Source organism: Papio anubis, chromosome 10 (genome assembly GCF_008728515.1).
Source record: "Papio anubis isolate 15944 chromosome 10, Panubis1.0, whole genome shotgun sequence".
Taxonomy (NCBI): Eukaryota; Metazoa; Chordata; class Mammalia; order Primates; family Cercopithecidae; genus Papio; species Papio anubis.
The window spans coordinates 48423001-48438159 of NC_044985.1; the positions used below are offsets into that span (position 1 = coordinate 48423001).

Consider the following 15159-nt stretch of genomic DNA (forward strand, 5'->3'; position numbering starts at 1 on the left):
AGTATAAAGCATCGCGAATGGATTCATTTCTCAATTATCATAGAAGTCCTTTTTCAGTAATTACACCATGTGGAATAAGGGCATCATACCTGGGCTGGATAGCTCCTCAGGAGAGTTTGCTTCTGAAGCACCGTCTGGAGGAACTCCATCCACTGGCTGTAAGGCTAAAGGAAAGAAGCAACACTACTTATAAAGTCATATTCACAAATAAAACAATTCCTTAACAGTTTAACTTAGTTATTTTTATATTGTTCAGAAAGCAGTGAGCCTTGCTAGAAGTCGTTTTACTATCTAGTTGTAAAACACTAAAATCCACTTAGACTCCCTTTTCTACATACAGCTAATCCTGAAATGGCAGTATCTTTCTGAATAAATTCACGAATTATGACATGTTCACCTCAGGATAATGGAGCTGTATAATTTTGATACTTTATTTGGTGATGTTTCAGATTTTTAAAAGGCAGTTAAGTGAGACTAATCAAGATGTATTTTAAAAGACTAAGTATTATTATTTAAAAAGCATAACTTACAAACCCCTATCTTTCCTACTGTCCGTATTAAACAAAACACAATACAAATGTAATGTTAATGAAAAAACCACATTACCAGTCACGCGACTATTTTCATCACTTTGATGCAGGGGTATTTTAGAGGGTGGGGAAGGTGCTTTTCGCTTTGTCCTTCTCAAAGATGAATTCCCTGCAGATGTGCTGCTGAGCTGCAGTGAGTCTGCCCTCACTCTTCCTGCTTCACAGGGACTCTGGAAAACAAAATGACCAAATAGAATCCTACATTTAGAGATCTGTAGGAAACTTTAGGAAGACACTGAACTTTATGTCAAACACAGGATATACCCAAATGGAACATAATAATCATTCCTTAAAAATGTTTATGAAGCATCTGCCACACGCAGAAGCTAGGGTTGGGATAGATACGTAAAGAAAAATAAAATATGGCCTTTCTCAAGAAACTTGGGCTAGAATGGGAGACTGCCATGCAAACAACTAACTGTAATGTAGAGGACTCATAAGTAACAGAGTTAAAAACTAACTTTTAAAGAAAAATCTGGAGAAATTAGAAGGAAGGGATGAAAAAGGGAACATTATTTGTACAGTAGCATCTAGTTTGATTAAATCTACCTCTTTACAACTGCAGTGTTTCAGTGAGGAATACTGCAAAAATCTATATGTCTACCCGAGGAAAGGTCCTTCAAGGTCACCTACCAGAAACAGTTACTGCTCACACTCCTAGCCCATGACTGTCAGCAGACCCTAAGACATCCTCCCTCAGCAGGGGTCAGTGCCTCCTGACCAATGGCCATGTCATCTTTGCTCTTTCCCTTTACCAAGAATGAATGAATGAATGAATGCATGAATGAATGCATGAATGAATGAATAAATAACTATTTAGAAGAGTTGTTTAGGTGGCTCACACCTGTAATCCCAGCACTTTGGAAGGCCGAGGCGGGCAGACCACCTGAGGTAAAGATTTCGAGACCAGCTGGCCAATGTAGTGAAAGCCCATCTCTACTAAAAATAAAAAAAAAATTAGCCAGACGTGGTGGCATGCGCCTGTAATCCCAGCTACTCGGGAGGCTGAGGCAGGAGAATCGCTTGAATCCCAGAGGCAGAGGTTGCAGTGAGTTGAGATCGTGCCATTGCACTCCAGCCTGGGTGACAAGAGTGAAACTCCATCTCGAAAAAATAAATAAAAGAGTTGTTTGCAGTTTGTGTCTCCAATTTCTCTTATCCCACTTGAACCCTTTCAACGATAACTTTTCTCAGCTTTTGATCCATTAAAATGATTCCTATCAAAGTCACCAAAGGCTTTGACTATGAAGAAATCCATGGCCACTTCTCAGAACTCACTTATGCAACCTATTAGCAACATTAAACAAAGCTGATCACCCTCCTAAAATACATTATTTTTCTTCCAGGAGACCACATTTCTTACTCTTCATAGATCCATACTCTCTGGCTACTCAGTTTTCTGTGTCTGCTTCTCTCCATCTCCTGATCAACACTGGTGTGACCCAGGGCGTGGTCTGTGAACACATTCCATTTAATATCTCTGCTCCCTCTCCAGAGGATCTCATCTATTCTCTTTAAGTATAATGTGTATGCCGATGAATTCCAAATCCATGTCTCTATCTTGGACCTCTGTTCTGATCTCCCCTTAATGTCTGAAGCCTCTTTAATTTAGCATGTCTAAAACTGAAATCATGATAATTCCTCTTTATCCCTCTGCCACATCCTCGTCTCACAGCCTTCCCTGTCTTAGTAAAGAACAAGTTATCCTTCCATTTGCCCTCATCTTCTGTCACATCTCACACTGAGTCAACCCTTTTATCCCTTCCCTTAGAAGATATCCAGCATTCAGCTTAACTGCTACTACACAGTCTGAATCATCATTAGAAAATACCTAATTAGACTCCATCTCCACATTGTTTCCCTATAGTCCTTCAACATAGCAGCAAAAAGAATCTGCTATCTTTAAATAAGATCATAAAAAAGGATCCTATTAAAATGTAAGCCAGATTAGGTTAACTTTGGTTAAAACCCACTAATAGTTCCCTTTACAAGTCCATTAACAACCTGGCATCTAGCTCTCTCTGGCCTCCTCCTTTGGTAATGGAGTGGCTCACTCCACTCCAGCTACACTGGCCTCTTTTTTGCTCTTCAAATGTGCCAGCAGAGTTCCTCCATCACAGGGTGGTCATCCTTTACTGCTCCCTGTCCCTGGAATGCTTTTTCTTCTGACAACTCGGTGTCCATTTTCTTCAGGCCATTTCTCAAATGTCTTTTTTTTTTTTTTTTTTTTTGAGACAGAGTCTCACTCTGTCACCCACCCAGGCTGGACTGCAGTGGCATGACCTCGGCTCACTGCAGCCTCCATCTCCCAGGCTCAAGTGATTCTCATGCATCAGCCTACTGAGTAGCTGGGATTACAGGCATGCAATATGACACCCAGCTAATTTTTGTATTTTTAGTACAGACAGGGTTTCACCATGTTGGCCAGGCTGGTCTCAAACTCCTGACTTCAAGTAATCTGCCTGCCTTGGCCTCCCAAAGTGATGGGATTACAGGCATGAGCTACCATACCCGGTCAAATGTCATCTCTTCAACGAACTCCTCCCTGACTCCCAATATTTATCCCTGCTTCCTAGATTTATTTCTATGATCAGCATTTAATTGCTCTCTAACATACTATACGGTTGACTTATTTGCCTTATACATTGTCTGCTCCCACTAGGGTTGACCACAGAGGCAGGGATTTTTTTCCCCTATTTTGCTCACTGCTGTTTGTCCAGAACCATGCCTGGCTCACAGAGGTTTCTAAGTAAATACTCCTTGAATGAATAAAAAATGAATGATATGCTGCCATCTTCATTTGTAAATAAAAGACCTTGACGTACTCAGACCAGGAGCATGTGTAAAGACTGGGGCAGTCTAGTCTTACAAGACAACAGAGGTACGTCTAAGGGAAGTGAACTAATTCATAAGATATTTTTCAGTCTTTATGCCTTGCTACACACCAAGAAAAAATGGGCAAATTTACTATTTTATAATTTTTAAATATATCTGCCAGAGAGAAAGGGAAGCCTGCTCCCAAAGAAAAGGGTTTGAGTTAGCTGTGCTCTTTGCCAACTGTGTTAGGTACTAAAGAGGAAGGCAGGTCACTTCAACAGGGAGAGAAACTGTTAGGTCTACAGTGGCAGGAGCTTCACCGAACAAACCTCTCACAAACCCACTAACTGTGCCTTATAACAGAGGAGTGGGACAAGGTGGCACCAGGGAGGTCTTACCAATAGTTGAAATGTTAACCTTCTTTCCTACTAGTTGGTAAATAGCTGCCTCCAACCCCATCCCATTACTCTGATTCCTCCTCCAAAATTCTTCAGATTTCTCTATAATCCAGCAAGAAAAGAGTTAAATCCTGCCACCCAAAGTCGGATTTTGTTTCAGAGTCACTAAAGTCAATTCTGACTAAATATTACGATCATCCTGACTAGGGTAGGCATGGGGGTGGATTCTCAATCGTTGTTTGAAATAATTCAAAACAAGGGCCCGCTGCAACAAAAAGGTAAGAAAGAAATGCACCAAGGAATTGGCAGTATTTAAATATTGCTTTGAATAGAATTTAAATAGAAATCTTTCTACTGATAATGTCTTTGTGTTCTAAAACCTTCCCCTGGTATCTTATAAGAGTAACAAATTTAGGAAACATCAGAAAAAAAGGCCAAAAGTTCTCCCAAAAGAACATGGCCCTTCACTTTAAAAAAATAATTACCTGCAAATCAAAAGCAGTAGAAGATGTGATTTTATTTCTTGGATTTACTTCTGTAAAGCCCTATTAAAGCCAAGTTCCACTCCTATGGCAGATCTAGTTTACCAGTAAGAATGCAATAGGTGATCAATAAGTGGCAGCTTAATGCATGAAGCAACAGCAGCATTTGATTTTCCTCCCCAGTTCCATGTTTCCCGTGTTTCAACTGATTGCTTTCATGAGGTGTATAATAAAAATGTGTTCATCATTAGGTCACATTCCTTATCATTGTCACTTATTGGTATTTTCCATGATAAAAGCAGCCATGACATGAATTTCTCAATGAGAGTATCTATTTGGGAGTTAGAGCTCTTATATTTTGGTTATAATAAAGCAGACAGTACAGAATTATAAAAGGGAGGAATATATACAGACTCACAAATTTTTATGAACCTATTCATAACTCAAAGACAGAATAACCACAGACTCATATATTTCATTATTCAGCCTAGAGGTCTTAAAATAAGGTAGCTTTTTGTAAAACAGAGTATTTATATTTTTACAGATAAAGAATTTAAAATTTGTCAAAACAGACATATTTCAGTTTTATAAATGCTAAATTTTTTTCAACAGCATTTATGAAGATAATTGGGGGAAGTGCATATTGAAAAGACAAAGTCATGGACATCAGGGGAAGCATTTATTTTACAACCCTATTCTGCGACATTCACCACCCTTACCATGTTGTGCATGGGTATCATGATGGTAAATGGACATGCATTACTAAAGCTGCAATTTGAATTAAAGCGGCTAAGAAAAAAGACATTGGCTTGGTGCGGTGGCTCACACCTGTAATCCCAGAACATCTGAGGACAGGGATTCAAGACCAGCCTGACTAACATGGTGAAACCCCGTTTCTACTAAAAACATAGAAATTAGCCAGGTAGAGAGGTGTGTGCCTGTAATCCCAGCTACTTGGGGAGGCTGAGGCAGAAGAATCGCTTTAACCTGGGAAGTGGAGGTGCAGTGAGCCAAGAGCGCGCCACTGCACTCCAGCCTAGGCAACAAGAGTGAAACTCCATCTCAAAATAAATAAACAAATAAATAAAGAAAAATAAAAAGACATTAGAGGAAAGTGAACATGATTTCACTAATTGATATGAAGTACAATTATGTGGCCTGTCATAACTGGAACTTATGCTGTTAATAATGCTTAAAACTTACTAAAGTTCAGGACAAAATGTAAATTTAACAATTGGTATAAGTCATGCAAAGGCAAGAGTTTTGAAGAAATAAGAATAGTGAGTTTAGATAATAAGCAACAGATTAATGGACAGAAATGTAAATTTTCTTTTGAAATATAAGTAATATTCATATTAGCATTCAAGGAAATAGCTTTATATATATATTTTTGTTGTCCTATAAGATACAGAAGCAAGAGGTTTTTTGAAGACTCTTGGAAAATAATTTCAATTACTTAAGAAATTGCCAAGGAAAGTTAAGATAATAAAAATCAAATGTGGCATTATTGTGTGTTAACTAAAACATCACTCTTAACACAAAACAGAAGAACAACTGGGACTTGAGAAAGAGATGTTCTACACCTACTAAAAAACCTTCTCTTGGGGAGGCAGGGTGAAAGCCTGCAGGAAAAGAAGGGACATTTAAGTTAGAAGACTCTCATATTTCTAAATAGATTGTAGCCAGGAAAACACATGTATACACTGGGATTTACAGAGAATATACATATCTAACATGCAAGACTGGAAAGGCTCCAAACCCAGGAATGACTAATGCTAAAAGCAGCCTTACTAAACTGCCACAGCATTTAAGTAATATACATCATGAGTTTAGAATGCTAAAAAAGTAAATTAAATTAAAAGGGTGGGAAGACCACTGATACCTAAGCAGCAGCATTCTTTTTTTTTTTTGAGACAGTTTTGCTCTGTCGCCCAGGCTGGAGTGCAGTGGTACGATCTCAGCTCACTGCAACCTCCGCCTCCCAGGTTCAAGCAGTTCTCTGCCTCAGCCTCCTGAGTAGCTGGGATTACAGGCGCCCACCACCATGCCCGGCTAATTTTTTGTATTTTTAGTAGAGATGTGGTTTCACCATCTTGGCCAGGCTGATCTTGAACTCCTGACCTTGTGATCCACCCACCTTGTCCTCCCAAAGTGTTGAGATTACAGGCGTGAGCCACTGTGCCTGGCCAGCAGCAGCATTCTTAAGCTATATTTTCTTCTGTGCACTTCAGGAGTATGCTCCAAATAGTCTCCCAATAGCTCTGCTCTTGCATTCATCACAGCTAAACTACCCACTATTTCTGAATGTGAATTTGTCCAATTGGAGGGAGGCTTACAGGGAGTTTGCAAGGTAGAAGGCAGCCCATTACAATGATTCCCAAAGAAATGGGTTTTGGAGTCAATACAAGCGGTTGAACCAGAAAGCTTGCCATTTATTGTCTCTGTGACCTTCAGTCTCCTCATTCACGAAAAGGAAAAGTAACAGCACCTATGTCAAAAGGGGCTGGGATGCTTAAATGAAATGTTATATGTAAAATACATAGCACAGTCCCTAGCATACAATACATGCTTCATAACCATTAGCTGATATTATTACATCTAATTTGTCTATTTTAAAGTACATGAAAATGTTCTGCAAATAATGTAAGAATTATAATTATGTAGATGTTGGAGTAAAAAGTATAGGTAAAAAGAGGTATTTACTTTAAGATTGTACTCTCTGGTGACTGCGTTGGTAACAGTCCTATTGGAATCAGTCTCAGTAATAATTAACCTTAAAGCTCAACAGTGCCCAGCGTTCAGGAACTGATGCTTAGTCTACTGTATAAACATTCACTGTGGGTCTAAAAATCTCCACCTTTAAGTCAACTCAGGTCTCTTCAACATACTTTAAAGGACTTTAATAAAAGTTAAATATTTAACACTACTTTGTTGAATCAGTGAATTCATGGATGTGTATTACAGTACATACATTTGAAATGTCTCATAAGCAAATTCAATGTGAAAAATTAAAGAACTATTTATAACTCTCTTCAGCTTTTACTACCAACAAACCTTATCTTTGTTCAAATTATGACTACATTTTAAAAAGTGGTAGACATTAAAATTTATTAAGTCTAAAGGCTTTACAAAATGAGAAAACACAGAGGTTTCTACTTACTAGGGGAAACTGCTTTGGTTAATCATTAGCGATGTTCAATTATTTACTTTAGTTAGAGTCACTGATAAGTCTGCTTGTCATTAATGAAAACTGCACTTCTAACAGGAATGCACATCACCAAATTTTATGGTCTGTAAAAAGGAAAATACCACAAGGAGAAACAGAATCTACTAATGAAAGTGGTAAGCTCAGGTTGAAAACCATGCCAGATTGTTAATCCCCCAGAATTCACACCCAGATCAGAATTCTGATTCAAAATTGAACTAAATTTAGCTGAAGAAAATAGAATCAAATGGCATTCAAGAGATTTACTGAATACCTGCTCTGTACTAGTTATTAGATCACTTATTAATCATAGTTGAATTATAAAATGTGGGTCACTGAAATCGAAGTATCCTGGATTAAAGAGTTAAATGCAAAGGGAGTGCTCCAGGCGGCGACGGGGCCGAGTTCACCAGCGGCCGGGGCAGTAGTCAAAGGCCCAGCACGTCCTGGGTGCCGTGGTGCAGGCAGTGAACGCGCGCCGGGCCGGATGGGCCCACGCCGGGCGCCAGAACTGTACCGGGCTCCATTCCCGTTGTTAGGGCTTCAGGTCGACCCCAGCACTGGGCTGCTCATCGCTGCAGGCGGAGGAGGCGCCGCCAAGGCAGGCATAAAGAATGGCGTGCACTTTCTGCAGCAAGAGCGGATTAATGGGCGCTTGAGTGCCTCCTTGCTGCACTCCCATGACACAGAGACACGGGTCACCATGAACTTGGCACTGGCTGGTGACATCCTTGCTGCAGGGCAGGATGCCCACTGTCAGCTCCTGCGCTTCCAGGCCCATCAACAGGTCAACAAGGCAGAGAAGGCAGGTTCCAAGAAGCAGGGGCCTCGATAAAGGAAGGGAGCAGCCCCAGCAGAGAAGAAATGTGGCGCGGAAACCCAGCACGAGGGGCTAGAACTCAGGGTAGAGAATTTGCAGGCAGTGCAGACAGACTTCAGCTCTGATCCACTGCAGAAAGTTGTGTGCTTCAACCACGATAATACCCTGCTTGCCACTGGAGGGACAAATGGCTACGTTCGTGTCTGGAAGGTACCAGGGCTGGAGAAGGTTCTGGAGTTCAAAGCCCACGAAGGGGAGATTGAAGACCTGGCTTTAGGGCCTGATGTCAAGTTGGTAACCGTGGGACAGGACCTTAAGGCCTCTGTGTGGCAGAAGGATCAGCTGGTGACACAGCTGCACTGGCAAGAGAATGGACCCACCGTTTCCAGCACACCTTACTATTATCAGGCCTGCAGGTTTGGGCAGGTTCCAGACCAGCCTGCTGGGCTGTGACTCTTCACAGTGCAAATTCCCCACAAGCGCCTGCGCTAGCCCGCTCCCTGCTACCTCACAGCCTGGGATGGCTCCAACTTCTTGCCCCTTCGCACCAAGTCCTGTGGCCATGAAGTCATCTCCTGCCTCAATGTCAGTGAGTCTGGCACCTTCCTAGGCCTGGGCATGGTCACTGGCTCTGTTGCCATCTACATAGCTTTCTCTCTCCAGTGCCTGTACTACGTGAGGGAGGCCCATGGCATTGTGGTGACAGATGTGGCCTTTCTACCTGAGAAGGGTCATGGTCCAGAGCTCCTTGGGTCCCATGAAACTGCCCGGTTCTCTGTGGCTGTGGACAGTCATTGCCAGCTGCATCTGCTGCCTTCATTGCAGAGTGTTCCTGTGAGGCTCCTGCTCCTGCTGTGTGTCGGGCTTATCGTTGTGACCACCCTGCTGCTCCAGAGTGTCTTTCCAGGTTTTCTTTAGTTTCCCTGCTTCCTGGGAATCAGGAGCCTGGACACTGCCATCTCTAGAGCAGAGTGGAGGCCTGGACTCCCTTTGCTCACTCCATTCAGGTCCACAGCTGAGGTTACCTCTGATAAGATGAATGGGCACTACCTGCCCTTCTAGTGAAAAGGCTTGGTCGTGGCCCTGCGTGACTCTGGGTGCCAGGAACCCTGCCTTCATCATCTGTGGATCCATCCAGAACAGCGGTGTCTGAAGCCCAGGCCATACTCCCTGCCTCCTGCCTTCTGCCTACTAGAGGCTTGAGAGTTGAGTTTGTTCTTTCTCTAGAAACATGTGAAGATGCCCAAGAGCCTGGAGGCACTGCTGTCCTTCCTGCAGAAACAGTTTCTCCTCCTCCCCTCACATCCTTGTGGCCAGTTCCTCTTCACATGAAGCCCCTGGCATTTGCTGGGGGAAGGGACTGGCCTGGTACTTGCTGTTAGGGCAGGAAGGGGCAAAAGGAAGACTTGGGTAGTAATCTGGGGATTCAGATGGGTAGCACTAAGCCAGCCGGCCTAAAGATGTAATAAGTTCCTAGATAGTCTACCCTAATCTCGAGGAAAGGAAAAATGAACCTCAGCCCACTAGGCAGGAAAAGTTGATATTTAACAAACAAGGAAAGAGTGAACTGAGACCCCCCCACCCCGCCCAAAAAAAAAGAGTTAAATGAAAGAATACACACGGAAAATAAAAACACTCAATTAGGGGATAGAAACATAGAAGCCCAACTTCAATAATTTTGTTAAATGTTTCTAATAGAATCTGTTGGTTCTGTTTATAATATGATTTTCACAGGTGGAAAAGGGTGGGGTTAGTGGAGAGAATGTAAACAATCCCTTGAAATTGTCTGAAAACTCATGTTTTCTTTTTCAAGGGACAGACTCACATTATTCTTCTCTAACCTGGACATTCCCAATAAACACTATTAAATAATATAAAGTATCTTATAAATTGACATTAATTTATGATATTTGCTATTGTATCCCAATAACTGAACTTTTCATATATCTGAAGGTCAAGTTTTAACGCTTAACTCTTCATGGAAGAATGCAAAAACAATTTTACAACTTAGACAAGCAAGTCAATTTTAAGTGTCATTATTATACATATTATTGTTACACTATAATAAATGTAATTTAGAAGTACGAGGTCTTGTTTTGAATTCGCAAAATAAGCTGTTTTTATCACAATTAAATCAGTTTTATGGTCGATGTGATAAAATTAGATCACATCTTTTAAATTGTGTCAATCTCATAAGACACAAGTAATGTATATAATGATGAGGAAAAAAATCAGTAAATCTCAAATAAAAGTCGCCTCATAGAAGTTTTGGTGTCCATTATTATATGTGTATCGTTTTTACACCTGTATATACATAATGCACATAGATACACACACACACATGCATGCAAATTTTGGCTTGCATTGTATGAAAGCATACATGCCAGTTTCTTCGTTATATTATTGTGATTTGTAAAAATAAAATGTTATCTTTTGGTGGGGTGGGGGAAGTTTATTTCTGATATCCTGTATCTCCCTGTTCTACACCCTTTTCCTCTTTGGATGGCACTTCCTCCCAACTCCTGAAAATCTAGAGCTTATACATTCTAGTTTTTTATTCTCTATATAAACCTGTTTTAAGATTCTTCACTGATGGCATAGGAAATCTTAGCCTGCCTAGGTTTTGTAGATTAAGAAAAGTTGTATAATATCAAAGTGAATGGGTATAAGGAATAGAGGTGGTATGTCAGATCTCAGACAACTGTAATAACAAGAGGAGAAATAAGACAGCAGTACCAGGGTCTGGAGCTCTTACGTCTACACTAGGTGAGCTATCACTATGTGGACAATTTTAATGCTGCTCCTACCAATCTGCTGAAATAAATACTGTAAGACCAAGCAATGAGGTTACAGCTAGGTTCACTTATATGTGATCTAAATACCACCACCAACAGTAACTTGTCCCTTTTTGGTTACTAAAATTAAACCCATTTAGGGGATTCTGAGTGGCCAAGCTTGCCACTAGATTTCTCTTAAAGTCATCTACTTTAAAACTCATCATTAGTCAATGGTAACATTTGTATCCCATGGTTAACAAACTCATTAACCTAAGCATGTCTTCATCAATCATCAAGTCTTCTACTTCTTTTTAGTAATTTTAATACCTATGCAATTGTGTTAACTTTTGTGTTACAGTCAGGAGTTTGGGAAGAAAGATGTCAGTCAATGTTTTATTTTGTTATTGTACTTTAAGTTTCCGAAATCCTCAGAAGAGTAATGCCAGAATTAGACACCATGATCTCGTTAATGTCGATCAAACCAAAACAAGCACATTCATCTGTTAGAGGTCAATTTTAAAAAAATAGCAAAATAGCATAATTTTGTAATACTAGAGTTGGAAGAGACTTTGGGAAATTTAATTACACAACCTTATTCTACAGAGGAGAAAACTAAGTCATAGAGAAGTTCAGCGAAGGTGAAGGAAAAAAAATTGCAACAGCAAAGAAAAAGATAATAGACCTATTAGTAGAATTCAAGATTCTCTCTCTCGAGCCAGGTCAGGACTTCTTCTTTCCAGCCCTTCTCTAGGCACAACAGAAAGAAAACACACACACACTAAAAATTCCCATGTTATCCCCCCGTAGGTTTTTTCCATTTGTCTTCCTGAGGCAATCTGTGCTTTCATCAACCCTATGATACTTTGATAAAGTACATAAACTAAGTCTTATTCGTGATAATCCTTTGCATATAGCATTTAGTAAAAGCCCAGTGATGAGGGTCTAGCTCAATGGTACACCTTGGATGAAAAAAAACCACGATGAACCACCAGAAAACAGAGCTCAGGATCAAGTTTAAAAGACAGGGAATGGTGGTAACCATGATTCTCTGTGATCACAGTGATCACAGACCCTCCTAGCCACAGGGTAGGAGAATGTGAATAATCTAGAAGTTAACTGAGTTTAGGACCTATACCAGAGTGAAGCTACAGTCAATCAAACAAACTGGGGCCAAGTCAGTTCATCCAGAAAGGGAATTAAGGTTGGAAGCAGGCTTATCCCAGTGACACCATAAGGTTATCACTGTGGTTCCAGGAAAGAGGCCTGCTTCTATCTGCCCTGGCTTCTGTTAACACATGCTGGTTACTAGAGAAAGGCAAATCTCCCCATGAGGTCGCAAACATCACAGAGGTACAGAGACTAAGTAAACTTCATACTGGTAAAGTAAGCCTCCTAACACTAATTATTTTCAATAGTATTTTATTAACTCAGCCTGTTATTTCAGAGAGGTACGACTTTTTATATACTAACAGATAAGAACGAGAAATCCACATTAATTCCACAAATGACCTACTGCTCTTTGAATAATATATTTTTCCTTAAAGTTTAACAAGTCATTGATTCCTCATAATTCATAGTTCTTTACTTTTAGGCCAGAGGTAGTATTGTCAGAAACCTAAAATGGAATGGCCCAGAGGGTTGTCATAAGGATTAAATAAGTAATGTTCTTAGAGCCTTGTCTGAAACATTAGTAAGCATTATATAAGCATTCACCATTGCTTTTATTATTGTGATTATGACCCTTTGAAAATCTGATGAAAACTACAGTGGCAAAGTATGTATTATATCTAGGAAAGCCTTAAAAAGGGGAGCAGATTAAATATTATACTGTGTTGGTACATTTCTCTACTGAATGAAACCAACCATATTTTTGGAAGTACAGACAGCTGTATTCTGTACAGCAAACTGCAAATGCCATGGTAACCACTGTTCCTAGGCAATTGTAGAATTATGCGTGTGGTCCACTTTCTATATAATAAATATAAGAGGAAAATGGAGGGGAAAATAAACTGTGACAACCTGTGTAAAAATCTAAAAAGGGGTGTGTTTCTTAAAAATTGCAAATACATACTCTGTTAAAACAGAGGGTACAACCTTACATACTCTGTGTAAAATCACTAAGATTAAAATGAAGTAAAAGAGCAAAATATGTACCTGTACATTTGATAAGTATATGACAATATGTCATCTTATCTGCTTATAAACCATGATATACATTAGAATATGAAATTGGGTAAAAGATGAATAATGTAAAACATTTAAAAAGTTAAGTCAGTTATTTTAAAACTAACACTCTAGGTATTAAATTTCACTTGCATAATACTAGATGGCAAAGAGTTTCCATTTCTCAATAGTTGAGTGTTTGTCTGGACAAAGCAGGATGCAAAATGAGACAAAATAAAATGCCCAATGAAGATCACTTCTTACAGTGTTTCCAGCCACAATGTAATGTCTGAAACAAAATGATGTGCCATGCCCATAGCCAGGGGAAAAATTGATTGCTGTTGTATATTCATCATTCCAAGCGGCAGTCACACCAAATGTGCCAAATGAAAAATTCTCCAAAAGGTTCTGTGAATTCTATGGGTCAAGATTACTCAATGCTTTTTCCTGACTCTTCTTCCACTTATTCAAATGTAAAATCAGTTTATGAGGCTAATTTGTCAATAAGACCAGAACATCCTTTGGCCATTGATTTTATTAAATGTTCTCTTCATAAACTCTTGGTCAGCAGATACGGTGCAGAAACTAGATTTCTGAACTTAGATTTATCTGAGAATTCTAAGTCACTTTCAATTTAAGTCAATGTAATTGAATTTCTGACTTCCCATTTCACAAATGACAATCTTATTGTAAATGACTATGTACATTTTATATAAGAATATATGTTATATGGGTCATACAAATAAAGCATTATCTATTACATGTCTTGTTACACAAATGGCATTTCAAATCATCAGGAAAAATCATATTTAAAAAATGCTCAAAAACTACCAAGAAATACTGCCAGAAAATTTCTAATGGGAAAGTTTTCTTTTCAAATGAACATTTTCATAGAGGATGGTATATTCACCTTTATAGGAAAAATGACATGAGACTTGAAATAATGTGAAAGAGGGTGCAGAGAAATTTAGGGATATGAAAGGATACTGCAGCAATAATAGTAAAATATGTGTTCTTCAAAATGTATTCTTTAGATGGAAAAAATAATTTTAGATGCAGAAATATTCTAAGAAAGGTTGGGTTAAATCATTTGCTAACTTGGATCTTTGCTATCTCTGCTAACTTTGAATAGTCTTTGGAAACGGCACAATTAGTTTGTTAAAATTAGCTCAGCAAATCAACAGTCTTTTATGTGAGCATTTTCAGTATGAGCTCTAAAAAACTCACCATCCATATACTTTAATTTGCTAATATTGAGAAATATCTTAGAAGAATGAGGCAAATTATTAAATATAGACAGCCAAAAAGTATAAAATAAACGTGGTTGACAAAATTTTTCCTAAGCTACAGATTTACTGACATCAGTAAACCTTGACTAAGGCAGACATAGTTTCTGTGGCTCTTAAAAGAACAATAAAATGCATTAAAAACTCAAAATGAATAAAATTGCTAATTACAAAATCCCTTTGTCATGTGTTACTGACATTTATCTCTCTAGCTTTATTTACCCACATGAAGAAGCATTTTCTATTTCTCATGCGATGTAACTATTTTCAGTATTTTCTTTCTGCTTTATTAAAAGGTGCTTTGGAGGAAAAAAGTGGAAAAATTAGAATGCTGTACTTCTGTCAAACAGCACACCCTTGTGGCTTATTTTGTATCCTGAACAATAAAAATTAAAGTGTGTCTAAAATTCACATACTTAGAACCAATTTGGTCATACATATTTTTCTTCCAAGTTATGTTTTCCTCAACATGCTATCATTTTCAATCACTAAAAATAGTGACATTTTACATTTTTGAATTCAAAACTAAATTGTGAAAATAGATACAAATGTTTATAGTGATAATGACCATCTTTGATTTTAAATTTAAAACAAGCAAGCAGTGAAATAAGTATGATTCAC

The 15159-nt window shown here is 39.0% G+C and overlaps 1 protein-coding gene and 1 pseudogene across 8 annotated transcripts in view; one reads left to right on the forward strand and one right to left on the reverse strand.

Annotated features, from left to right (window-relative positions):
- Window positions 1-15159, reverse strand: part of COBLL1 (cordon-bleu WH2 repeat protein like 1) — a 163378-nt gene that overhangs the window by 19577 nt on the left and 128642 nt on the right. For all 7 annotated transcript variants that reach the window (XM_017946591.3, XM_017946592.3, XM_017946590.3 and 4 more), the window contains 2 exons: window positions 607-760; window positions 90-164 (listed from right to left, as the gene is read on the reverse strand). In XM_017946591.3, the coding sequence (XP_017802080.2) occupies window positions 90-164; window positions 607-760 (229 nt within the window). The remainder of the gene's footprint in view (window positions 1-89; window positions 165-606; window positions 761-15159) is intronic.
- LOC100998651 lies at window positions 7830-9889 on the forward strand (annotated as a pseudogene). Its single transcript, XR_162092.5, has one exon. The product of XR_162092.5 is annotated as a prolactin regulatory element-binding protein pseudogene (transcript).